Source organism: Hipposideros armiger, unplaced genomic scaffold (assembly GCF_001890085.2).
Source record: "Hipposideros armiger isolate ML-2016 unplaced genomic scaffold, ASM189008v1 scaffold_12, whole genome shotgun sequence".
In the NCBI taxonomy this organism is placed as follows: Eukaryota; Metazoa; Chordata; class Mammalia; order Chiroptera; family Hipposideridae; genus Hipposideros; species Hipposideros armiger.
Window position 1 is genome coordinate 7,884,871 of NW_017731362.1, and position 27,237 is coordinate 7,912,107.

The 27,237-nt window shown below is 33.6% G+C and overlaps 1 protein-coding gene across 11 annotated transcripts in view; it reads right to left on the reverse strand.

Annotated features, from left to right (window-relative positions):
* ZNF280D (zinc finger protein 280D) overlaps positions 1-27,237 on the reverse strand; it is a 126,955-nt gene that overhangs the window by 17,102 nt on the left and 82,616 nt on the right. For 9 of the 11 annotated variants that reach the window (XM_019665470.1, XM_019665496.1, XM_019665479.1 and 6 more), the window contains 4 exons: positions 21,199-21,261; positions 16,686-16,804; positions 16,501-16,537; positions 1,237-1,282 (listed from right to left, as the gene is read on the reverse strand). In XM_019665470.1, the coding sequence (XP_019521015.1) occupies positions 1,237-1,282; positions 16,501-16,537; positions 16,686-16,804; positions 21,199-21,261 (265 nt within the window). The other 2 variants (XM_019665536.1, XM_019665543.1) reach the window with 2 other exon arrangements.

Below are 27,237 nucleotides of genomic sequence, written 5' to 3' on the forward strand. Positions count from 1 at the left end.
AAAGAGTTTTTAAATGAAAAAAAGCAAGGAAGAATTAGTTATCAGTAGATCTGTAACAAGATGTATCAAAGGAACTTTTTTAGGCTGAAGGAATGTGATACTAGACAGAAAAGGAGAGCTACACAAAGAAACGAAGAACGCTGGAAATGGTGAAAATGAAGGTAAATGTACAATTATTTTTAAAAGTTTTTAATTGCTCTAAAAATAATTGACTAAAGCAAAAACAGCAACACTATTCTGTCTTTAAATCTAAGTGAAAGTAAAATTTCGGACAACAATAGAAAAAAGAACACAAAAACTATCAATATCAGGAATGAAAGAGGATCATCACTGTAGAACCCTCATTTAAAAGAATAAAGGAATACTACAACTCTATACACACGAATTCAACATCTCTGATAAAATGTACCAATTCTTCAAAAACCATAAACTACCACAACTCACTCAGGAATAAACGGATAACCAAAACATCTTATATCTATTAAAGAAATTTATTTCTAGTTAAAAACCTTTCAAACCAAAGAAAACTTTCTGTGGTGTAATAAAAACAGCCGCTTGGAAGAAAGCTGTTACCTCTGCCTAGGTTTGTTTCACTCATTCACTGTATAAGACAGAAATGCTACTCAAAAGATAAATGCTGAATCTGCCTCACTTCATTAAACTCAGAAAGAAACAAGTAATTTTAAAAACTGACATCAAGAAAGGAAGTACTTAAGCAAAATTATTTTCAGAAATTTCTCATCTATTAAACTGCCCACTAAATAACATTTATATGGTAATTCTGAGTGTTATATACTCAGTGCCTGTTTAAAACAGCTAAAACATAAGTTACTATATATCCAAAATATTTCTATTTTAAAAATTAGTTAAATCTTCTGATAGTCTAAATTCCCCAGAAAACTAAATCATCTGGAAAGTTTAATTTTCTAGTGTACCAAATGTTTGAGATTTTACTGATTTCAGGATTTTTAAGTCATAAACTCATTTTTATTAAAGTAAGTAACAGGCAAGTGAAATATATGTCTTTGTCAAAACAAAACTACCTTACAATTTTTCTTAGGGTTAGATATTTTTACATTGAATGAAAACAAAAAACAAAATCTCAATTTTTTTCCTGATAAGATGCCAATAATTGTTACTGATGTACACACATTGAATTAAAATGTTTTAAAAATCACACCAACAATAATTTCTAAATGTATAAAGCTTTAAGTTATAAAATAAAACAAAATTTACCTCCGACACAGGTTCTTGTTTCTTAGTGGGAACTTCATTTTTTAATCTTGAAAACAAAATAAGTATTGAATATTTTATTTTACAATTAAAATGGAAAAACACGAAACAGTTCTTTTGCATGCTTAAAATAAATAAAATATAAATCTAAACTAATGTACATCTTATAGTATAATAGTAAATGATCTCTGTAAATATTTTAAGGGAAAAATAAAATAAGAATAAAGAAGAGAATAAACAGCAGATTCAATAAATGTGCTAAATAAATGAACAGACATGTATTTCTTCTCTAAAAACAAGAGCACTTAAGAAATGTTTTCTATGCTAAATACAACTTAAAACAAAAGACATTAACAAGTTAGTAAAACACTTTCAGAGAAAAAATTAATTACTCTTTAAAAAATAAAAGCAGGTCATACAGTTAATATATCATATGCATCACTATTGACTATTAAAGGACTTAAAAAATGAGAAAAGATATTTTACCTATTGTGAAATTCATTATGATAATACCTTTCAATATATATTACAATTAGCTTAGTCTAGGGGTGATAAAATCACAGAAATTATTTTGGAGGATATATTCTCTTAAAAATCTTTATAAGCATAGCTCAAATATTAACTATAATTTTTTTAACTTCTTGATTTCTAAAAATATACTAATTATAACTTATTATAATACTATAATTTTTTTTAACTTCTTGATTTCTAAAAAATACTAATTGTAACTTATTATAAAAATCAGCAAATGCATATGCTATCTATAAAATCTTTTTAAATAGTTTAATGTAAAAGCTAGCTTCTCCAAAAGAATTTTGTTTTAAAAACTGTTGATGACTAAATACTATTTGCTGATATTATATATTAAATTCAATTTTAATCTGCATAATTAGGGTGCCTACTTGATCTGAAATGACATTAATACATTTAAGTGCTTCATAACTTTATGAAGGTTTAATATCTATACTTAAGCATTAATACATTTAACATAAACAACTATACTACTGTATTTTGCCGTGTATAATGCACACTTTTTTGCCCACATTTGTGAGGGAAAAATAAGGATGCACATTATACATGGGTAGTACTAATTCCATTACCTATATAAATATTTTTAAATCTTTTATTTATGCTTATGAGTTAAAAGTGTAACTCTAGAAATCAATAATGATATCTATATGCAAAATAATACCCTGGAATATGATAATCAGTTTTGTTGAACTTACGACAAACTTGCAACGACGAAGAGTTCTTGGCCTTCTATGATGCGTAAATATCGTAAATTTGTTACCCGTACATAAAATTTCTTGTAACTTGTATCTGTTCTTGTGTTTTGTAATTATTTGTAACATATAATTTCTTGTACCATAATATGTTAAAGAATAAATGCTAAAATTCCTTTATAATACAAAAAACAAGTACCTAAATGTAAACAAATAAAAATTTGAATTAAAAAATTAAAACAAAAGATTATTTCCCCTGAAAGTTTGGGCCTAAAATGTGGATGTGCATTATACAGGGGAGCGCATTGTACACGGCAAAATACGGTAACTTAAATATCATGGACACAAATGAAGACATCTAGTAGGATAGAAATGTCAACCATGCTAAAAGTACTCTCATGGTTAGTATTTGAAATATAGAATTGGCAAACACCCCCTCTTCTTTATCTGTTCTCTAAGGGTAAATTTTAAAAATTAGGACTATAAAATGCAAATGCCTTACTAGGTATTAATAATAATTTAACTGATAAAATTATTTATCTATATTTTAGTTATTCATGAAATTGCAAATAATTTAAAATAGGGCATGTCTTTTTCTGTAGAAGTACTACATTGATAGTTTATTACAATAATTAGAACTAATTTACTAAATAAATTTAAATGAATAAAACTTGCCCAAAAAATTAACAAAATGCACAAATGTCAATCATTTTGGGGTTAATGAATATATCATTCTCTCGAGTATTTAATTGTGAACAATAATATTCATAAAGATGGAATAACATCAAGTGTACAGTACGTCACTGCTGTAATGATTTTATATAAAAAATAATAATTTTAAGAATAACATGTATAAAGTAGTAAAAAACACAAAAATTAGTCTGATGAAACAAAAAGTAGACTTTGGATTAACAAAGTTTTGAAATAAATTTGTAAATTACAATTGATTTTTATTTCTAAGCATTTAATAATATTAAACTGAAAACCTGAAAAACTGAAACACATTGGTCACAAAGTAGTTTAAAAATATTTTATAAAAGGATTTTCCTTTTCATCCTACTGTTGAAAAGGTTATCAAAGTAAGACCTTACATTCTTATAAAAGAAATATTATCATGCTAACCATTTTCACATATAGATATTCTAATAATAAATTGAAGCATGTGTTACTATTGCTGCATTTCAACTGGGGAAACTGAGTCCTTATAATATCTCTGCAAGGGAGCTTGGTGACAGAGGTTTTATTACCCTTCATGTTACTGGCTAAAAAACTGATAAATGAGAACAAAGCAAGTTACTGAAATAACTAGCATTCAGAGGTCTATCATCCCAATCTTGTTTGGTCTTTAACCATACTGGTATTCTGTTTAAGGAACATAATTGTAATAACCAATAAAAACATTTAGAAAAACAAATTAAAAAGTTAGAAAAGCACACAATATAAAATTTCATTGAGTTATATACATTATCACTAAAATGTACATGCCATATTTTTATAACTAGAAAAACATACTTTAAAATTAACAAATTATAATACACTATGACTACATCATTAATGCTTTTGGAAAAGAAAAAAATGTTCTTACCTGTAACTCTGTCATTAAAGATACCTGCTGAAATAGTCATCATTTGAGATATTGAATTGCGTGGTAGAAGACAGTGAAATTTGCTAAGCTCAAAGTTCTGAGCTAATGACCTGCCATTAGATAATTGTACTTTTCTCCTATGAATGTCGCAATAATTTTTTATAGAAAATCATAGTATAGCCTTTAAAACAAACACTGTTTAGGATTTCAATGTAAAGAGAATAGAAGAATTGACTGGTGATCAATTTCAACAACAAATCATTAGAGATTAAGATTGCAAATAAGTAATTTTTCTTCTGTATATAAACCTGCTGAAATACTTCTTTCTGGTCTATTTCTCAAGGACAATCCTTGCCCTCTAAAGTTTAAGATGAATTAAATGTTCCTACTTGCATTTTTCTGCAGGTCAGATGACCACTTCAAGGCAATATGTAAAATGAATATTTTGGGTCAATTACAATACATTCATGTGATATTTTGAAGTTTCATTCACACTATAAATATACCCTGAGATGAAGGGAGGAGCTATAAGGGGGGAATGTTCAGATTAATTTCAGCTAGACCACATTCTTTTTTTCCCAATAACATCTGAAAGCCAAAAATTTTAATGCTGATTTTCAAAACATAATCTGCAATATAAGAATACTTGTAAGCATACTTAGGAAGTTGGAAAGAGGTTGAACTGAAGCCATTAGTAAAGTCAACCAGTTGTCAACACCCTCCACTTAGACACTCAGGATTAAATTTAAGATAGTAACCATCATACTAATAAATAATAGTAAAACTGGCCGGCCAAGTGGCTCAATTGGTTAAGAGTTCGCTCAAGAGTGCGACTTCAGAGCAACAGGGTCACCAGTTCGATTCCTGGCCCGAGCTGAGCTGCTGCTGAGCTGCCAACAGGTGGCAGGATGGCTCAACTAAAAAAAAAAATAGTAAAACATCTAGTGCACCATTTCTGATCATTTGTTCTGAGACATGTTAATGGATATTATACATGGAAGGGGTAACTGGGCTAAACATTTACCGGGTTCTACATACAACAGGCACTGTGCTAAGAGTTCCATCCAAAGTTAAGACACAGTCCGTCCTTTCAAGAAGTTCACTGTCAAGGAAACATTGAAAAAAATGTTATGAAACAAAAGAATTGTGAAAAGTTTTAGAAGAGACATCTATATGACTCAATGGCTGTATAAAGGACTAAGCCACTATGAAGATGAAAGAGGCAAGGAAGCAGTGAAGACACTACAGTGAGCTTAGTTTGCAGCAAGAGCAAGAGTTATAGCAAAGCAGGGAAAGGGGGTTCAAAGCAGAACAAATCCAAAGAAGTATAAAACAAGATGCCAATGATATGAGGCCCTGAGTGGTCTCATATGGTTGGTATGTAGGGAACAGGGAATAATAACTTGGAGATGCAACTGAAGAGATAGCAAGGGCCACTTCAGGAAAAATCCTGATTGCCATGCTAAAATGTTTATGCTAAGAACTTTATTCTAAGGCTAATAGGAAAGTATGACCAGATTTGTGCATCAGGAAGAGAAAGGGCGGTATTAGAGGAGGACAGGCTCTAGTCAAGGAGTCCAGATAAGAGATAGATTGTCTCAAGTAAAGCAGTAGCAGTGGTATGGAGAAAAGGAAGTTTAGACTGATGATAAACAAGGTAAAACTAAGACAATGTAAGTACCAATCAGATAAATATAAATGAGGAGAGCAAATATGACCCCTCAAATGTCTGTGCTGAGTGGCAAAAGAATTGTAATGCCATTAACCAAGATAGGAAATTCAAGGCAAGAAAAAGCATATTTTGCAGGAAAAATGAATTCAGTTTTGGACATACTGAGTTTATGGTCCCTGTGGAACATTCATATGGAAATATACCACTCAGACCTGCTCAGTCTTCTATAGCTCATCCTTAGGCACAATCCCAACCATCACTTCTATATAGATAACCTTAAAATTGTCATCCAGGGGTCGGCCAAATGGCGCGTTGGTTAAGAGCTGGCTTGGGACGCCAGAGGGCCCCGGTTTGGATCCCACATATGAGGGCCAGTGACACTGCCCTCTACAGCTAAGATGCTGAACAATGGCATAGGCTGTAGCCCCTGCTGCAGTGGGTTGCCATGGGCTACCGTGTGTTGCCAGCAGCCAGTGTGAGCGGCCAGCAGCCACCTTGAGCGGCCGTCCAGAAGCCTGCAACTGATCTGCCTCGCCCAGGAAGAGCGCAATGATAGTGCCAACTTGGGCCAATGAAGCAACTTCCGCCACAACTAGACTGAAGAACAAAAGGATAGCAACTTGTCTGTTCCTCTTCCTCCAATTCCCCAATAAAAATCTTAAAAAAAAATGTAAAAAAAATTGTCATCCAGAGCATGACCCTCCATTTTTATTACAATTTATTATTTTTCAGTCAATCAACAATTCAATTTAGAAATATCATAGTGTATTAGGTTAGACTTCAGTCTTAAGAGAATATATTATCCAACTTACTCTCATCTTATAGATGAGAAAATATAGGGCCGAAAAAATAATAACATAATAAATCCATCAAGCAACAGAACCAGGGTTAAAGTGACAGTTATACTTCAAATTTCCACTGTACTTCCTCACAGCCAATTCTTCTCCTGTGAATCTGGCTCCTTAAAAAGTCACGTCAGGAAAAATGAAAAAGCTTAACTGATCTCTCTAGATGTTTGCACTCTAAAACATGCTGAGCATTATTGTCAAATCTCATTAATAGGCCCATTTATTCCATTGTTTATTGAAATATTCTATTACCCATACATCATAGTAATACTGCTATAAGACTGGGAGGCTAGATTCTGGTTCCCATGCTACAAATGCCTACCCTCCTGTGGAAACAGAGGGCCTTCACATTGAAGCTCAGTCCCATTCAGTTCTTCAGCCAATTATAAACAAAACAGGAAGTATATTTGGAATCACAAGTAAAACCAGAGAGGGAATACAGTACTTTTAATTTCTGAATATAGACTGACATAATTTAAATTGAGGCTCTCCCCTTAACAGCTATGTGACCTCTGGCAAACTGCTTAACTGTACCTCTGTTCTCTCATCCATAAAATTGGGACAATAACAATGCATACCAAATTAGTTTGTGAGAATTGACTTGATAAATGTAAAACACTGATAAGTGTCTGGCACATGGTATGTGCTAAATAAATGTTAACTATTCATTGCCATGGGTAGAGTCAGGAACTAATCTTATTGTCTACAATTTGTCTTCAACATTTTGACGTTCTTTTTCTCCACAATTTATCTTCAACCTTTTGAGGCCATACTTCCCCCCACCCTCAAACACAATACATTGGGTATTAATTTTGATTGTTGGTCTACTTCTGTTAAGACCAGCCTTATTTGCTCTAGTATGAAATAATCTACCCATTTCTGAACACCTGGGTTATGATTTGGTCAGTTCTAGGTACTTTCTCTGTAAACATATTCACCATAGACATGTTTGCTGCAAGCATTTTCATCACATAACTAATTGGCCATAAGGCAATTTTGTAGTAAAAAAAGAGAAAATCAACTTATACTCACCAGGAATAATATAACCATTTCTTTTGGGGGGGGACAGGAGGAGCCTGATTCTTCTTTCCCTTCAACTTCTAATACTGGGTGATAAATTTGGTAAAGACAGCATTAAAGAACAAGCTGTTGTATCTAAATTAGCTAAAGAATCAGTCATTAATGCTCTCAAAGACTGTTGTGAATTACTACTGCCTTTTATATTTGCCATAGCTTGGTAGCCTTTTGTTTTTGACAGATGGGAAGGATGACTTGATCACCGAAAAATTTGCGAACTGATATGTTATTTTCTAGTTGAGATGCAATCTGGCTTGGTACTCTCTTATTTTACACTTCCAGTAAGTTTTATCACGATATTTTCTATCATGTCGATATATGTAGGTGTTATCATCCACTATTTTAAGACAGCCCTATTGTTGACTCCTCACTATATTATTTTGAGGGCTAAGATTTATATAATATAAAAATTGAGTATTGAATCAATGGAGAAATGAAACCAGTCAACCAGTTGAAACCAAACAAACTGGCAATGAGTTATTTTATCTTTTTTATAGCAAAAATGCCTTAAAGTCAATTAGTTACACAAAAATGCTTGAGGCAAACTTGTCTATGGCAAAGACGTTTATGGCAAAAATACTAGACACAGGTTTGGTCTTCTAAAGTTAAGAAAGATAGAGCAAAAAAAAATCACTATAGACAGAAAAAAGAACTAGTGAAGACAGAGAAAAGGAATCAAGAGAAACAAAATATTTGTCTGTAAAACTGTGAAGCAAAAAGTAAGAGCATCAATGGAGGCAAAATAATTTAATACCAGACTAGGGCTTTATTGTGTTATTTTAAAAAATTTTGTTGGCAATATTGAATTGGGCCCTGGATACTTATTTATATTCTTCAAGCAAATACTCTAGGACCAGGAGACTTTTTAAATAATGGTTATAACCTCAGAACCACTAGAAGTTGGTACAGTTTACCCCAAGTGAAGGACTATACTAATTATCTTTCCATTTTACCAAGTCTCCCATGGTTCCCTCCTCACCAGATATCAAAGGCAGAAGTCCAAACTGCCAGAAACCACCATATTTTGACACACAGCTCCTACCTACTGATTTGCAATTACATACCAGGAGCAAATATATTGCATCCACTTTGCAAAGAAAAAATGATTTACAGTCGCTAAAGATTTGGTTACATAGTATAATACTATATACATGGTGTTAGCAGTTTAATTGATTATGAAATCAGTTTACTGTGTGGCCTTATGAAGATGTGGATTAGGTGTCTACATTTCTGACTGCCTCATTCTGTAATTACCCTGGGGACATGAGCCATGTCTTATTCATATTTTCATTTCCAGCGTATGATAGAGAGTCTTGCACACAGAAGGTAGGGAATTAATGTTCAGTGTCAATGAATATATGTAAGGGTTATCTATATTATACTATGAAAGAGTTACTATTGGTGGCAAGTATAAAACCCAGTAGCCATTCTGAAATGCAAGACAGGAACTCAGTTTCAAGGAAAGTCATTTTTTCATTTTTGTTTCTTACTAGTACTCTTTAAATTAGGGGGATTTGATAAAATATATATAAATTTTCATTTGCAAAACACATTTTACATATCTTTTGAATCTTCAAAACAATAGTACAAAGATTATTTTCAGCCTCATTTCACAGATGAAGAAGCTAAAGTAACTTGACTAAAAAGTGAGTGAGAGCTGGGTCTTGAACTCTCATATCTTAACTCCAGTCAGTGCTCTTCTATTGTACTTTGCTTAGAACTTGGAAATCACTGACAGAACTAAATGAACTTTTAAAATCACTTTCAACTGTGGCTTTCAGGGTATTTGATTCAATACATAAAACACACAAATGGTTAAGTTGCCTAGTTTTTCAAGCTTGAGTTACTATGGATTTACTATACAGTTTTATGCTCTGAAGATATGCTAGAGGGAAATGTCTTTGTATTCTCAAATTTTTGTCAAGAAAATGAACCATGCAAAACTTAAAACTTTACTTCTATTCTTTTATAATTAATCTGTCCAGATAGATATACTAAAGAAGATAGAAAAAGAGGAAAAATAAAGATAAGGGAGAAACAGATAGAAAAGAGCAATTCCATGACTGAGTTACACTCTCTCTAACATCTGAGAAAAGCAGATTTAAATAAAAAAATCATTTCAAAGGTTTAATAAAAAAAAAACACCTATTTTACTATTGTTACTAGCACAATTATACATTTTCATAAATTTAGTAGTACTGGATAAGTAGCCAAGATTATAGGAAATGAATGCCTGATAATAAAAAGTTTTCTTTGAAGAAGGGATTCTGTAACCTCAAAAAGGAATGTTTCTCTCCTAAACAGGGAGGACTATGTACTAGTTTTCAACAAGGTGTTCATTCATAGCCATTAGACAAGTCAGAATATACAATTCTGACATTAGAGAATTATATGAAATGCAATTAAAGCACTGCAATAATATGCCACTTATCCAGCAGTTTAGAGGAACATACTGCAAGACCTGTGAACTCTGAGACAAAATTATAAATATCCACAGTGCAGACGGACTGTCACTAAAACTCTCACTGATGAGAAGTTCCACTGATATGCAGTTCCCAGGATGTCCTGTCATCAGAAGTAGTAGCAATAATAGTAGTAACAGTACTACAGCTGGAGCAGCAGCAAAAGCAACAGTAACAGTAGTAGCACTAGCAGCAGCAGCTGGAGCGGCCATGACAAAAGCAGTATGCATCAATTCAGTGACTACCTTTTGTCAGGCCAGTGCTAAATGATTTTAATTCATTATTTGATTATAAATTTTAATTATTTAACTAAATAATGTTAGTTGTTTAAATTAATAATTTAACTAATTTAATTTCCATTATCTCTATTTCTTATAGCCACTCTTCAAAGATTTATTACATAATTTTCACTGGTGAGGAAGATAAGGCTCAGTAAGGTTAGGTCATTCTCTCAAGGCTATAGAGCTGGTTAGATATAAAACTAGAATTTAAACCTATGAGTGGGACTGCCTTATTTCAAAGCTGCACTCTTTTCACAATACCATACCTCACAGCAGTATGGATCAAGATATTTTTCAGTGTGGAGGATTAAAAAATAGTAGGTTCCTATATTTCAGTAAGTGATACAGAAATTGATATTCACAGTAGCCTCTCCAAGTTTGTAGATGAGAGTAAGCTCTTCTTGGTCAAATACCAAAGTGACTAAAATGAGGCTGCAGAAAGTCTTCAAAATCATGGGGGTCAGGCTGAAAGTTTTAGATGAACCACAGTGTGGTCAGTATAAGGCAGTATCATTTAGGAAAAAATACTATTTATACTACTTATAAAAAAGTTATGATTAAAATGAACTTAGGAGCATTTGTAGATATTCTCTAAAAATATAGGTTTAGTGAGCTTTAGACACCAAAATCTAATGGCATGACTACTATGTGCTTCAACAATAATTCTAAAAAAAATATACTGGGTTAATAGGAGAAAGTTAACAGAAATGACTTCTGAAAGTGATATGGGAAGGTGAGAATGAAAAATAGACTAAATATTAGGGTAATTCTATGTGAATAAAAAGCAGGCAGAAACAAAATCATGAAGAATAGTAGTATAATAGTAACAATAATGACTTTACATATAGTAGACAGTAGGGTAGGAACTCCAAACTAGGCAATGAACTTCAGAGCTTATGCTCTTTAACCATGATAACACACTGTCCTTGTAAGGGTCTGAGAGGGTTTAATGTGGAGCTAGGTATCAAACCTCCTAATCTTAATACCAAAGAAGGCCACCTGATGATATTTAAGCAGGAAGCAAAACATTACATAAAATGAAACTCCTTAATAGACAATAAAAGGCCGGCAAAAGAAATAGTCTCAAGAAAAGTAGGTAAGTGAATAGACTAATAAACTAAGCATAAAGAGTTACAGAGAGAACTTAGAAATAATTATAAGAGATTCTTATGCTTCTTAGTATGAAATCATGTAAAGCAACCATACCCTCTAACAAAAATATCTCTTGCTACTACAATCAGAGGCAGGATAAGTTAATAACTGGTCTGTCCCTATTATGTATCTCTTAGATTTTACAAACATAATAATGAGGATATTCTTCTTGATAAAATTTCTAAAACTATAAAAATGTAACACTGATAGCATGCAGTTATAAACTTCACCTTACAATTGATTCATAAACATGAAGAAAATGTCTAGGGGTCCATCTTATAGTCAATACTCTACACAACTACTTTTTATTTCCCAATTCAGAAAATCCAAAGAATGGTTACACTAGATCAGCATTCTACACACTATTCTATGAAGGTTAACGTTAAGAAGTTAATAAATACTGAAGCAAAAAAAAATTCAGGTATCAAATAAATCTTCTCTTAGATATTCACAGGCCCCCAAAATCCCATATTAAAGAATCTATTTAGCTTTAACTTGCATTTCCTAAATTTATTTGACCATGGAAACTTTTTCCCCCAGGCAATTTATAAATTACGGACATTAGTTCTACAGTACAGAGTTTGGGAAACACTGACCTAGTTACCTTCTTTTATAGAAATTTAAGAGAATTACTTTTACAAGAGTATATGTAGAGAGTTAAATGTGCTGAGGAATAATGTGAACAATTTAATTTTCTCAAGGTCAAAAAGAGTCCTTGTTTCTGCTACTGGAGATAAGGATATGTGGCATTCTGAATTCATCTTCTCAAAAGAACAAGTTATGACATGCAAGTGAAACCAATATTGAATAACAGACTCTCAGAACTCTAGAACAAGTTAGCCCTCATATTTATAAATAGGGAACCAAGGGTCCAAGGACACCACAACTTACTTGGTTTTCCTCTCACATCACTGGCCATTCTTTTTCAGCTTCCTTTGCCAATTCCCCCTCATCTCCCTAACCTTTTATTGTCAGATTCCCCAGAGCTCAGTTGGTGGACCTTGCCCTTTCTCTATCTCTACTGTATCCCTTGGTGATCTCATACAGTCCCATGACTTTATTTTTATTGAATTTTTGTTTTGGAACAATTGGGTATATTCACATGCAGTTGTAAGAAATAATATACAGATTCCGTGTACTCGTTGTCCAGTTTCCCCCAATGATAACATCTTACAAAATTTAGTACAATATCATAACCAGGATACTGATAATGATTCAATACACCAATCTTATTCAGATTTCCCCAGTTTTAATTCCCATGTATTAATTCCCATGACCCCATGATATTTTAAAATGTTAAACATTTAGGGGCCGGCTGAGTGGCTCAGTTGGTTAAGAGCTCGCTCAAGAGTTTGAACTCTGAGCAACAGTGGTTCAAGTCCAGCCAAAGCTGAGCAGCCGCTGAGCTGCCAATAGGTAGCAGGATGGCTCAGCTAAAAAAAAAATAATAATAAAAAATAAATAAATAAATAAATAAATAAAATGTTAAACATTTATAGCCTAGAACACTTCCCTAAACTCATACAGGTGAATGACAATGACATATCCACTTGGGTATCTAAAAGGTATCTAAAACATGTCGCAAATCAAAGTCCTCATCTTCCCTCCCAAATCTATTCCTCCTAGTCTTTCCCACCTCAGTTAATATCAATGCCATCTTTCCAGTTGCTCAGCTGTGGAATCATCCTCAACACTTTCTTTCTCTCACACTTCACATCCAAATCATCAGCAAATTCAAAATATATCCAAAATAAAACCTCGTATCACCTACAATGCTAGTAGCTTAGCCTAACTCCTTTCCCATCTCCTACCTGGTTTATTATAATAGCCCCCTAACTAATCCCCCTGATTCTGTCCTGGGTCTTCTACAGTTTATCCTCAAGACATCAGCTAGAGTAATATAAACACTTTCTGTATTTAAGGTTTTTTTGTTGATTGTGGCTTTTAACTGAGGTATAAAACACTCCTCTATTCAAAATCCTCTCAAGCCTTCTTATTTCAGAGTAAAAGCCAAATGCCTTATGGCCCACACTACTTCACAGGCCCCATCTTGTACTAATCTCCCTCTTGCTCAGTCAATTGCAGCCAAACCAGTCTCCTTGCAGTTCTTCCTTCAGGTCTTGACTCAATATTATCTCTCAGTGAGGCCTTCCCTGACCACCAAATTTTAAATGGCAGCCTACAAACCCTCACCCCATACTCCTTATCCCCCTCCCCCAACTTTGTTTTTCTCCACAGTATTAACTACCAGCTAACATACTATATCCTTTATTTACTTTTTTGTCTCTCTCTTCACTAAAAAATAAGCTTCATGAGGACACAGGTTTCAGTCCATTTTTCTAGCACCTAGAACAGTGCCAGGCACAAATTAGATGCTCAAGAAATATCCACAGAATAAATAAATGAGGCCCAAAGAGGCAAGGTGTTTTAACAAAATGTGACAAAATGGGGGTAAGAATCCATGTCTCTGCAATTTATGAGTCACTTTTTCTAAGAATGGTGATGGACTCAAACTGACCCAATCTCACTTTTTATTCAGTGGTAACCAAAAGCACACATGCATGAAATGGCAATTTCTGATCAGTGAACAAACTCTTTAAAATAACTTGATGAGATTCAAGCTAACACTTGTTAGCACAAAATTAAAATTCAACCAACTAAAGTCCTAAGGAAGAACACAGAGCAGTACTCCTACAATGTTATATCAAGAATGCAGTTTATCCCATTTTTGAACTATAACCAAGGTAGAACAAATATCTGTAAAAGATAAAGTTTGACATAAAGGAACTTACATTAAAAATGGAAAAGATGTTGTTTCTGGGCAAATTTAAAAAATTTTTTAAACATTGTGTAGAAAGAAGGTAAATGACAAACTTTCCTAGAGACAGATAAGGAAATGAAGACTAGTATGCCACCAGGTCCACTTACAAGCCACTTTCAGAGCTTTTGAAAAATCATTAATTTACAGTAGAAATTAGTTGAGAAGTTTAAAATTAATGGATTTAATTTTTTTTATTATTAATTGCAAGGAACGCATTACATAATAAGTAGTCATCTAAATTGGCTTTGAATCCATTTCAAAGTAAAATAGTTCTAATTTTAGAGTAAAAAAACCACAACTGAGTATACATTCAGAGTCTGCCTATTGTCATGGCAACTAAGATCACAAAAGGCATTTTGCTTATCTTTAAAATTCAAGAACTTTTTAATTGGTAAATTAGTAAATTCCTGAGGCACTTAAACAATATAATTTTTAATTAAAAGAAAATAATAACATCAAAACTGTTTAGTAGATCTATATATAATGTAACTAAAATAAACAAATGTCAAATTGTTAAAATATACATGTATATGTGAAATATATATCAATATATATTTATATACATATATATATATGAAAAAGAAACAAGTGCATTATTGGCCCCCATATTTTGTAATGTTCCCTTTACCCAAGGGAACTACATCAATGGCTAAGTAGATACTATGTATTAGCCATACAAATTATGTAACTTTAAAACTTGTCTTAAGGTCTACAAAAAAAGGTTTTGTTAATTCTTTTCTCCTTAGAACACAATTATTAAGATGTTAATAATAATCCCAAAATAAGACAGAGAATATAATAATGTCTAATGATCTGAACAACAGCTGAATTAAAAAGTTGTTAAATAGGCAGTTATAGGTAATCTGTAGAGAATTCTAGGGACTTTCTTGGAAGTCTTAAAACAAGGCACACACTAAACAACAGTTTTAAAGAAAAGAATATAAAAGTAGACATCATAAAATAAATAAATTTGGAAAACAAAACAATCAAAATTAAACTAATTTATTAAAATAAAAAATCTGAGAATTGGTATTGTCGAAAAACTATAGAATTAGTATTGGGTAATATATTTTAAACAACAGTAATAATAACTGTAATTTTAGAACATAATTATAGAGACCTGTTGTTCCAAGGACATGAAAATAACCATGGTTTTCTAACAACCAGAGCTTTTATATTCCTTGGACTGCATTCAGGCTAGAAGAAGATTAAAGGGCAGCAGCCAAAATGATTAAACTTCAACTTGGATGTTGAAGCATTGATTTAATGGGCTTTTCGTGGCCAGAAGTGACCCACAAGCTTAGATCAAGAGCCAAAGTCCCCAGTGGAAATTTGTGCTCAATTTGGTGGGCTTTGAAACCATCTTTGGCTAAATCAGCATCAACCTTATGGGAGGCCAGCCATGAAGTAAGGGAACCTACAGCAGGTCCCACAGTCAAATTATTCACATTCCTTGGAAAGAGAGAACAGGCATCAGTTGTGTCCATCGAAGGGGGACACTGTCCAGGTGTATCCTGGACATTTTTTGAAATCTCTGGGCTGCTTCTGCATCTGAAAAATAAGAAAAATAGCACAATGACAGACAACGAATGAGGTAAAAGACAATCATTGGGCCTAAACACATAAGACTTACAAGAAATTAAGAAAGCAGACAAAACAGACAAACAGACAAACAGCCATATCATTTGGAATGTATTATTCTAAAGGCAAGTACATTAGAGAAAAACAAATTATTTTAAGCAAAGTAAGAAATGACCATTGCAACAAAAGTTATTTTGGAGAGAGCCAACTGGAGAAAACAACTATGTTAAGATATGTCAACCTGACACAAAGATAAGGTGGAATAAGAGTCTAGTCCCATTTGAAACTGAAAAAAGCTGAATAATGAAAGCTAGTGTCATGAACTTGGCTGCTTAACTGCCTTTGTGTAAGAAAACATCTCAGAACTTTGAACTTAGGAAATTCCAACTTGTCTTGCACCAGGTCACGAGCTCCATAGAGCAGGAACCTATTTCAACAAGCAGCTTTAAAACAAAAACAAAACAAAACACTTTAATATTTTTCATTTCTATTAATGATACATTTTAAAATGCAATTCTGCTAAAATCCATCAAAGTAAAATGCACTGAATAAAAATTAAACTTACTCAGAAAGACGTTCAGAAGTTGGGATACAGACAGAAACTGAAATTAGAAGAAAAGTTTTATATGTAAAACAGTATATGAAATATGATGAGAATAACAATTTTATAAAGAGCCCATACTGTGGCTCACCAAAAATACTCAAATAAATATTAAAACTCCAAAGTAAAACAATTATATATACACGTACCTTTCTCTACTACAACTTGGCAAGTATGAGTTTCATGTTGACTTAAGTGGGTAGCCATATTATCTAAGCCAGTAACATCAGCTAGGACATCACAATTAAGGCACACTAGAGTAATGCCCCTAAAAAAAAAGCAAATAGTATAAAAGGTTTTTTATCTTTTGTGAAAATCCATATACTAGTTCAATGATTATTTTTCCATAATAAATTTTTACCTCTCATACTAGCTAAAAGCTAGGAGTCAAGAGACCTACAGCCCAGTCCTGGCTCCACTAACAACTTGTGTTACTTCAACAAGTCATAATCTACCTGTGTCTCTGTCCATCTACAATGCAAGAGTACAGTATTCATTCACTCAACACATATTTACTAAGACTGTGTTTACTTATACTGTACTACTATTATACTGTATTGTGAATGTAAATGAAAAAAATAGAATCTGTGCTCTAACAAAGCTGATAGTCTAGGGTTTTATTTAGGTGAGGAAAAAATTAGAAGAGAAATGTGAAGACTTTAAACATAATTCATGTTGTAGCTGTCATCAACTACGTACTACGCATATGTGTTAAAGGTTTTTTCATATTATTTTATTATGATTATTTCCATATTATTTCATTTGATTCTCATCACAACCATCGAGGTTGATATTATTCTCATTTAACACTGAATTAATTAAAGTAGTTAATTCACTACTGAAGTCTAAAGCTTGAGTTCCGCAGCAACCCAGCACTTTGAACTGGACCACTTGCTGTGGCCTAAACTACTTGTTTCCTTAACAAAACTTCACTAAATGCTATAGGTCTAAAATGAAGTATGCAATGATTTTACATTTCCAAAAAAGCTAGGAAACAATCCCCATAGGCATCAATACTTTTTGTTGAATTCAGAAATAGTTTTATACTCATTATATCAAACTGTGTAGTATTTACTATTTAAAATAATAACTGGCATACTTGTATTACAGTATGTGACACTGCCCTTAAGATTCTAATTAAAAATGTATTTAAACTTTTGATTTTTAGTTGAAAGGTACTTTAAAATATTATTAAGCCTGTGAAAGTATGTAAATGTTTCAGAGAATTTAGAAAGCCACTACGTTTAATTTATTATATTTATAAGAGTTAAGAACTTGGAAGGTTGTTGTGTCAATCATCTGAAGTGCTGTTTAAAATAAAATAAAATATATTAAATGTATAAATGTTAAGTTGTTTAAAGGAACTTGAATTGTAAATGGGATTGCTTAAAAATGTTAGCCTATTCAACTTAAATTAACTTTATCAAACATTAATTAAAGGCCTTCTGGAAAATGATTATTAAAATGTACTTGATTTCTAAATGGAATATTTTTAAGTTAAACTTAAAAGTTTAAGGAAAGTTAAGATATAAATACTTAACTATAGTCTTTTCTATTAACAAACTGCCTTCACAGACACTAAAAGTGGTCTCACTGGTAAGTAGTAGCTAAATGCCTTATTCCACTGGGTATAGTTAATTGGACTGGGATGGAATGCCTAATTCAAGCCTTCTCTAAACAGGAATATGTAATTGGGTTTTACAATAAAATTCCTTGATCTGGGAAAATATAGGAGGTTGAAAATATTGTACTATGTTTGGGTCATCAATAGAAAGAGCTGGTCTGCACAGAGAAAGGAGAATAGAACCGAAATCAAGAGAAAATAATAAAGATAAGATCATCCTGCCTCAGCAGGTTAGACTACAGAGAAGCCATGTCAGTAATTGATGGCTTTCTATTCCCCTTATTTGTTCTGGCTTAACCTCCTCCTCTTAGGAGTCAATGAGGGTCTTTAGAATCCTGCTAATAAATTATTTTTGCTTAATTATATATTTTAAAAACAGATCGTGTAATGCTGTCACTGTTGTAATTTAACAAAACATAAATCCACTTTTGAAAGTCATCACATGCTTTAAAAATTTAAGAGTTTTACCAACATACAAACAAATTACATACCATAGACTGACTTCTCCCCTGAGGTACTAGGCTAACAGTGTGCTGTGTATGTTATGCTGACACATCAAAATTGACCTTTGCAAAACTCAAATCAAGTATTTCCTCTCCAAATCAACTCCTTCTGTCTTTCTTATGATATCATTTCCTCTAACAATAAAACTCAAACTATAGTTACCTCTGTATCTTCTTTTTTAAACAGTCAATATGTAAAGCATCTTATAATATTAACAACTAATTGAGTATTTATTCCGTGCCAGGCTAACGAATTTAAACATATCTCATCTAAATCTTGTAATAACCCAAAAAAGGCAGGTGCTATATAATTTTTTACCTTTTTATAGAAGACAGTTAGCTTAGTAATCTACCAAGGACACAGAGCTAATAAAGTTGGGAGCAGTTGAAAACTGAGCACTTTTATTCCAGAGCCCATATTCTTAAAGATGATGTAGTACCACTTCAGCATTTTAACTCAGGTCCTTACTAAATCATTCAGAACTATGACAATAGTCCTCATCTACAGGATTCATTCAAAACTACCACAGTAGTACTAATCTATAGGATTCATACATCTATAACTCACCCTACTGCCGAAACTACTGAAGGTATAAGAAGAAGGGTATCTTCAATTCAACCTTCCTTCAGTATCATTTGATTCTATATAAAACATCAAAGGTTCTCCAAAGCCCTTCAAATGAAGTCCAAACTCCTTAGCCTTATTTTCAACACTTTCACAACAGTTTTGGCTCTAAGCTCAAAACTATTGCCCCAGACTTCAATCTTATATTATTATATAAACTTCATGATCCATTCATTTACTACTAGTTATTCTGTCTGTATGCCTTCTAGTTTTTCATTTCTGCACCTTTATTCATACTATTTCTTCTCATTTGAATGTCTCTGTGCCTCTTTTATCAGCATAAACAATACTCAACTTTTAAAGCAAAGTATACCTAACACCTATCCAGGTCATTCCAAGTAAAGTAATCCCTCACAATTATAAGTATGACATAGTCCATTCACAGAAATTGACGAATTTTCAATTTGATAACTATTCAAATTGACAGAAATAATCCCAGATCCTTAAAATAATAAAATTCACCTAAAAACCAAACACACAACTAAGCTTGACAACAGTGAGGTAAAAAAAATCAAACTAAAATCTTATCTTTTGAATGCAATAAAACTTTTTTTTCTTATGAAAATTTTCAGTAAAGGCAACATCTAATATAGCTGAATCTATTTCCCTGAATTCAGTAAATGTTTTCAAATTGGTACTAAAATACTTTTTAAACTAAATCAAATTTTTTTGTCCTTGTGAGCTACTGGTCCAAAATAGATAAGACCTACTGTCCACATACATCATATTCAAATTATACTTTAATTTATTCAACAAATATTTACTGAATGCTCACTATGTGCCAGGCACTAATCAATGTCTGGCATAGACAAAAATCCAAACAACACACATTCTAGTAAAGAACACAGAAATTTAAAAAACTAAAATATACAGTAGATCAGGTGAAGAAAGATGATCTAGAGAAAAATGAAGCAAAAAAAGGAGATAGCGAGTGCTGGGGTGAAGCATAGGGGAGAGGATACAATTTAAAATTTTTGTTCTCTTTTTACAATGCAAATGCATGAAGATTTTACCTCGATAGTACTTGTCATGAGAATATAGGATAATCACACCTCTAGTCTAAGGACATAATGAATGGAACTCTGTAATATCCAGTAACAATCATTTAGATTTTCAAATTTGACATCCCAATATCAGGTTAAAAAAAGTTATAATAAACCACAATGAGATACTATTTCACACCCTCTAGGGTGGGTATAATAATAAATATAGATAATAATAAGTATAGGAAAGATGTGAAGAAACTGGAACCCTCACATACTGCTGGTGGGAATGCAAAATAGTGGAAGAACTTTGTTAAACAGTTCGGCAGATCCTCAAAGGTTCAATAGTTACCATATAACCCAGCAATTCCAATTCTAGATATATACTAAAGAGAAATGAAAGATATTTCCAGGCAAAAACTTGTACATAAATGTTCATAGCAGCATTATTTATGTCTTCCAAGTTGAAATAGCCTAAATGAATAAGCAAACTATGCCAAATCCATTCAAAAGAATATTATTCAGCAATAAAAAATGAAGTACAGATATAACACAGATGAACCTTGAAAACGAGCTAAGTAGAAGCCAATCACAAAGGATTACATATTGTATCATTCCATTTATATGTCCAGAAATGTTCAGAATAGGCAAATCTATACAGACAGAAGATCAGTGGTTACTTAGGGATGGGGGAAGGAAAGAAATGGGGATGACCATAATGGGTACAGAGTTTCTTTTTGGAGTGATGAAAATATACTAAAATTAGCTGTGATGATGGCTGCACAGCTCTGCGAATATATTAAAAACAATTAATTGTATAATTTAAGTGCATAAATTGCATGTTATATGAACTATATCTCAATAAAGATGTATATAAAAATTTACTATTTTTCAATACAAAGAATAAAAAAAAAATCAACTAGTTACCTGAGCGCTTCTGAATGCTTCTTAAAAATACAAAACCTTTTACTTGGACGGTTACTGTGAAAGCTGGAGAGACAAAACAGATTTTATTAATCTTATTCTATAGTAGTTATAGTTATAGCTATATTTCACACCTATACTTAAAATTTGTAGTTTTGCATAAAAGGTCATGATATAAATTAAAAAATAATTTTTGTCATCCCTGTGTAATTCAACATTTTATCTTATATTCCACTTTACTACTTATTATCTAATGACACACTTCCCTAAGCAGCTCAGTGGCAGCTCAGCTCAGGCTGGGAATCAAACAGCTGTTGCTCAGAGCTCACACTCTTGAGTGAGCTCTGAACCAACTGAGCCACTCGGCTGGCCCCCTAGCATATTCTTATATGATCAGTATCCTCGTCATTACACAAAAGAAGGAAATATTCAAGTTTTAAAATAAGTAAAGCACAAATTAATTTTTTATCTGTTAAGAGTTTAAACAATTTTAAATTTTGCTAATAACATTTTTTCTATAATATGAATTGTTATCAATAATAATCACTATTTTTCTAACCATTTTCCAATTTTAACATGCTTGTGTTGGGGAAGAGGGATAGAATCCAAATGATCCTGGAAGTAAATGGTATTCAAGCTAAATGCCACTCATCATCATTTGTAAAATCAAACATTAGAGTTCTTTGTAATTAAAATCAAACATTTAGAGAGTTCTTTGCAATTACTTAAAAAAAATAAAACAAGGGGCCAGCCGAGTGGCATGTTGGTTAGGAACTGGCTTGGGATGCCAGAGGGCCCCGGTTCGGATCCCACATATGCGGGCCAGTGATACTGCCCTCTACAGCTAAGATGCTGAACAACAGCTCAACCTGGAGCTGGGCTGCCATGGGTTGCCGGGGACAGCGTAGGCTGCAGCCTCTGCTGCAGTGGGCTGCCATAAGCTACCATGTGTAGCTGGCAGCCAGCGTGAGCGGCCGTCCAGAGGCCGGCGATTAATCTGATCTGCCTCACCTGGGAAGAACACAATGATGGTGCCAGCTTGGGCCAGTGAAGCAACATCCTCCACAACTAGACTGAAGAACAAAAGGACAGCAACTTGTCTGTTCCCCTTCCCCCAATTCCCCAGCGCTGTTCCCCTCCCCCAATTCCCCAATAAAAAAATCTTTAAAAAAAATTAATAAATAAATAAATAAAACAAAGCAGAACTCATGAGTTAAACAATGCTTCCTCTAAGCACAGAACAGAAAACCACTAACCAAACTTTGTGACCAATAATAACTTTCATATACCCTTTTAAATTTGGTAAGGAAAGCTTCCCTGTACTAGAAAGACAGAATTAGTTTAAAACAATATTACTAAAAGTAGTCATAGACTAAACATCAGCATCACCCAGGAGCTCATTTAGAAATGCAAAGTCTTCTGTCCCCCACAAATTTATTGCGTTAATCTCTAGCAGCGAGACTAGCCTTTTCAGTAATTCTTGTGCAAACTAAAGTTTGACAAGCAGTAGCCCTACTGAGCACTGATAGGTCCAAAACAGCCAGCTAACCAGGTTAATGGTCACATGGTCACTCTCAGACACAAGGTAACTATCACATAGTCACTCTCAGACACAAGGTGACTATCACCAGCACAGCATATATGTATGAGAAAAATACTCTGACTAGCTATAACCCCCAGAAAATATCCTCAGAAGATTTTTAATAGTCATTTCTTCAATCTGGGGAGAACTACTATTATAGTTTACAAATTCAAAACAATATCCCAAAAATAATTAAATGGTTTTTTTATAGAAGAAAACATCAAGGGGTTGGAAACAAATTATATGCAAAAATTTGTGCACACAACTGTGTCTCCTCAGAGGAATGAGTCCAAAATTCTATCTGACTGCCAAAGAATGTGGACCAAAATACGTTTTTAAAAAACCAAAACACTGTTTCTTCTTTCTCCTCAGACTGTTTTGGTTTATTTATCTATTTAGTAAGAGAAAAGAAAAAAATTTAAGGCCTTTATGATGTCTTCTGTTTCTGCTTATAACTTGTACCTTATTAAAATGTTGGGACTTTTAAAATTTTAGTTGTCTGAATCCAGCTTTGAGTTCCCTATCTATTAAAAAAAAAGGAAAATTATACTGTCTCTTTATTTATATTTATTACTTTGCAAAAAGCTAGATAGAGAGGAATTTTCAAGAAAAATAAAGAGTTGAATGAGATGAAAAAGTAGTTAGGAATTAGATATTTAAAGGTCTTATATTCTTCAGAAAGTTTGAACTTCATCTTATTAATGTTAAGAAGGCAAAGGATTTGAGGCCAAAAAACTGACCTGGCCAGGTATGCCTACTCTACCAACAGAAGGAAGGATGGAAAAAATGGGGGTGGGTGAAGACTACAGACAGGAGACCAGCTATGATGCTATCGCAATAATCCAACTGTTCTTCTAATGATTATTATTTAGCACCAAGAAGTCTATATAAAATACATAATAAACTCAAGCATATCTCATAACAATTCTGTACTGTGCCTTATACATTGTATAGGAATGAATTGTTATACCAGCTTTTTTTCCTTGGAGAATTTTTAAATCATCCTTCAACGCCTAAGTGAAATGTCATTTATGGAACACTTTCTTTTATTTCTTCTTTAAAGAATTTGTTCTTACCTGCTCTGTGTTCTCATAGTCACTTGTAAATACATCTCTCCCACCAAATTGTGAAAATTAAAGGAAAGGACTTTTCCACAATACCTAATATTGACAACTTAGAAATAATAATTACCTGAATGCCTAAGTGCAAACAAATCATGTTATGAAGCACTTTAAGTATATTTTCTTTAATAATCACAGTAACTTTCTTTTCAAGAAAAGGAAATTGGGAGTCAGGTTAAGTAACTTGCCGAAAGTCACAAAGGTCATAAATAAATGATGAAGCATGGATTCAAGTACAGATTTGTCTGATTCATCACCACTAGATTGCCATACTTCTTAGCAAATAGCAAACTCTACTAAAAAAATGGATACTAAAATACTTATGAGTGTTAATTCTACTATATGCAGAATATATGTCATGTTAAGGAATAATACCAACATTACACGGAAATTCATTTGGATTTTTTAGGTGACTTGTATGGCTACCTAAAAGCTATAAGCAAATAAGGTGCAATAAACCAACCAACCCCAAATAATGCTTTTTTTAAAAAATCACATGTTTAATAATGCTCTTCTTTGAAAGTGTCTTATTCCAAAAGTATTCCAACTGCATTAAGATTTTGGAATATCCTCTTTCGAGATTTTATTTAGAGATTTTTATAATTACAACACATGACTATCACTTTCTGTTTGTAATGTGGTAGGTGACATGGTGAAGACAAAGAGCCCCTTCTTCTCACAGAGATATAGAAACACAAACAAATATAATAAAAAGCACAACACATGAATGGTACAGAACTCAAAGTAAGGAATGATTCCTGTGAGGGGTTGTGGTGATCAGACACTTCAAAAAAAAAAGGTAAACTGAGAGGAAGGACGGGCGTTCCAGGGACTAACAAAGAATAAGGAAAAGCCACTGTTAAAGGTGAGTCTAGGAAGAAACTTTACTCTGAAGAAGAGTAGTTAATTTACGGGGATGGGAGTCATTATAGAATGGATTGGGGCAGACAGGAGACCAGAGGGAAAAAGACCAATTGACAGTTCAGAGGTGATATGAGATAGGGATTCAAGGTACTCATCTGGAGAAAATGAAACTTCTGTATACACAGAACTCAAGCCTATAACAAGAATCCAAACTGGGCAGAGGTATTGGTGGGCCATTCAATGGGAGATACCAAAGACAGTGAGTGAGGCAAGGGTACCAGTGAAGTAGAAAAAAAGGAAAATGGGATCTACCAAACCCTGAGTAGCAATGGAAGCTTTCTCTTCCATACGAAGCTAACAATGAGTGAGAGCTTAGTATGTGCAATGACAATGAAATGCAGGGTTGAGGCTCATTGGGAACCGGGAAAAGGGTCTAGAGCGGCGGTTCTCAACCTTTCACAGGGGTCGCCTAAGACCATCGGAAAACACGTATTTTCGATGGTCTTAGGAACCGAGACACCGCTCCTCTATCCGTCTCCAGGCCCACATGCAGATACGCCCACATACGAGTACCCAGCGACCCCTGTGAAAGGGTTGTTCGACCCCCAAAGGGGTCATGACCCACAGGTTGAGAACCGCTGGTCTAGAGGGAACCAAGCTCACTGGAAATGTTTTGGAATAGAATGGATTTGGAAGTTCTACAGGACAGATGGAAAGCCTATGATAAATGAGAGAGGGAACGGTGAATGATCCTTGGTTTAAGAAAACACAAATTATTTTCCAATATGATCCCCTATAAGTTAAGGGCAAAATTAAAGCCTCATTTTGGTTAGCCACATATTTGTCACAGAATAAGAGACACTCCACACAGAAGCACACTGGGAGAAAGGATGCCTGAAGCCTGGTTGAGACGAAAGGGAATACAGGTGCAGACTACTGCAGTAGTAGGGAGGCAGCATGGCAGAATGCAGGAGGTGGAATCTCAGGAAGCCATGACGCACACTGGAAGATCAAGAGAAGTTCATGAGCTTAAGAAACTTGGGACAGTGAATTGTTTCCAGCTGGTGTTCCAGTCACACATATGATGCCCTGAGCGTATTGGGTGGTAGTTGTGTGAATGATGCAGATTATGAGTTTTGGTTTATTTGTGTTCTTGTTATATGCCAGAGTCAAAGGTAAAAATATCTGTAAAATAATTAGAAATACAAAGTTGGAACTCAGAGGATTGAAACTGGAAGATTTAAAGTTGAAAGGTAAAAGTGACAGTGATTAGGTTACCAAGAAAGGAAATGTAAAGAGGCAAGAAGTGTTGAAACAGGGGAGTAGCCAAAAAGAAAAGTAGTAGTAACCGTTTCGCTGAGGAGAATAGTTTCAAAAGTGAGTGACAACAATGTCAAAATCTCTGAAGTCATATAGAAAGAACTTTAAAAAGTGAATAAATGTGGTAATAAGTACATGACAGATCATCTTTAAAGGAGCAGAGTTAGTTGGTAGGTGGAAATGATACTCAAATTTCAGGGTAAAGAAATAAATCACAAATAAGCTAGTTAACACTTTTTACAAATGTATAACAGTAAGAGAAAAACAAGAAGGAAAGTAGGCAGTAGGAATAAATCTCCTTCATCTTAAAAAAATACCTGAAAATGTCTGTAAACAAAAGGCACCTGGTTGAGAGAAGAGATGAAGGAGCAATTTAACTGAATAAGGTTGTGGAGGAGCTGGAAGAGACAAGGGACAGCGTTAACTCTGAAGAAGTGGAACATCACTGATTTCTGAGATCAATGTAACAGGAGAAAAGGTGATGTTGAAGATTGATTAAAAGGATGAACTCCAACTGAGTAATCAGTAGGCCAGGTTAACAACTAACACACTAAAATAAAATCTTTAGCATACTGAAAAAGGTTTAAATAGACATTGTACGAAAAAATAAAGAACTACTTAAAAAAGTCAGGGCCCCGGCTGACCGAGTGGCTGTTGGTTAAGAGCTTGCTCAAGAGTGCGAGCTCTGAGCAACAGCGGTTCGATGCCTGGCCCGAGCTGAGCTGCCAACAGGCAGCAGGATGGCTCAGCTAAAAAATAAAAAATAAAAAAGACAAGGCCCCAATCAAAAAGTTAAAGATCATGAAGTCAGCGTTAGTGTTGATTGAATCAAGTACTGTTTAGTACTCTAGAATTGAGCATCAAGTTCAGAAGATGTTCAAGTCTCACCTTGGCCTTTGTGCCCAGTGAGCATGTCTAAAGGTGTAAAAGATTCCAGAACAAAAACAAAGCAGCAATCAAAACAGTTGTCCCTGAGGGTAAGGTTGACTATAAAGTTAAACGGATGCCGCTGGACTTTGAAAAAAGGAGTCAAAGCCCTGAAAGTGATGGGGTAACAAGAATTCAAAAGACAAAACAGTTGTTTGGGCCGGCCGAGTGGCTCAGTTGGTTAAAAGCTAACTCGCGGGTGTGAGCTCTGAGCAACAGCAGTTTGAT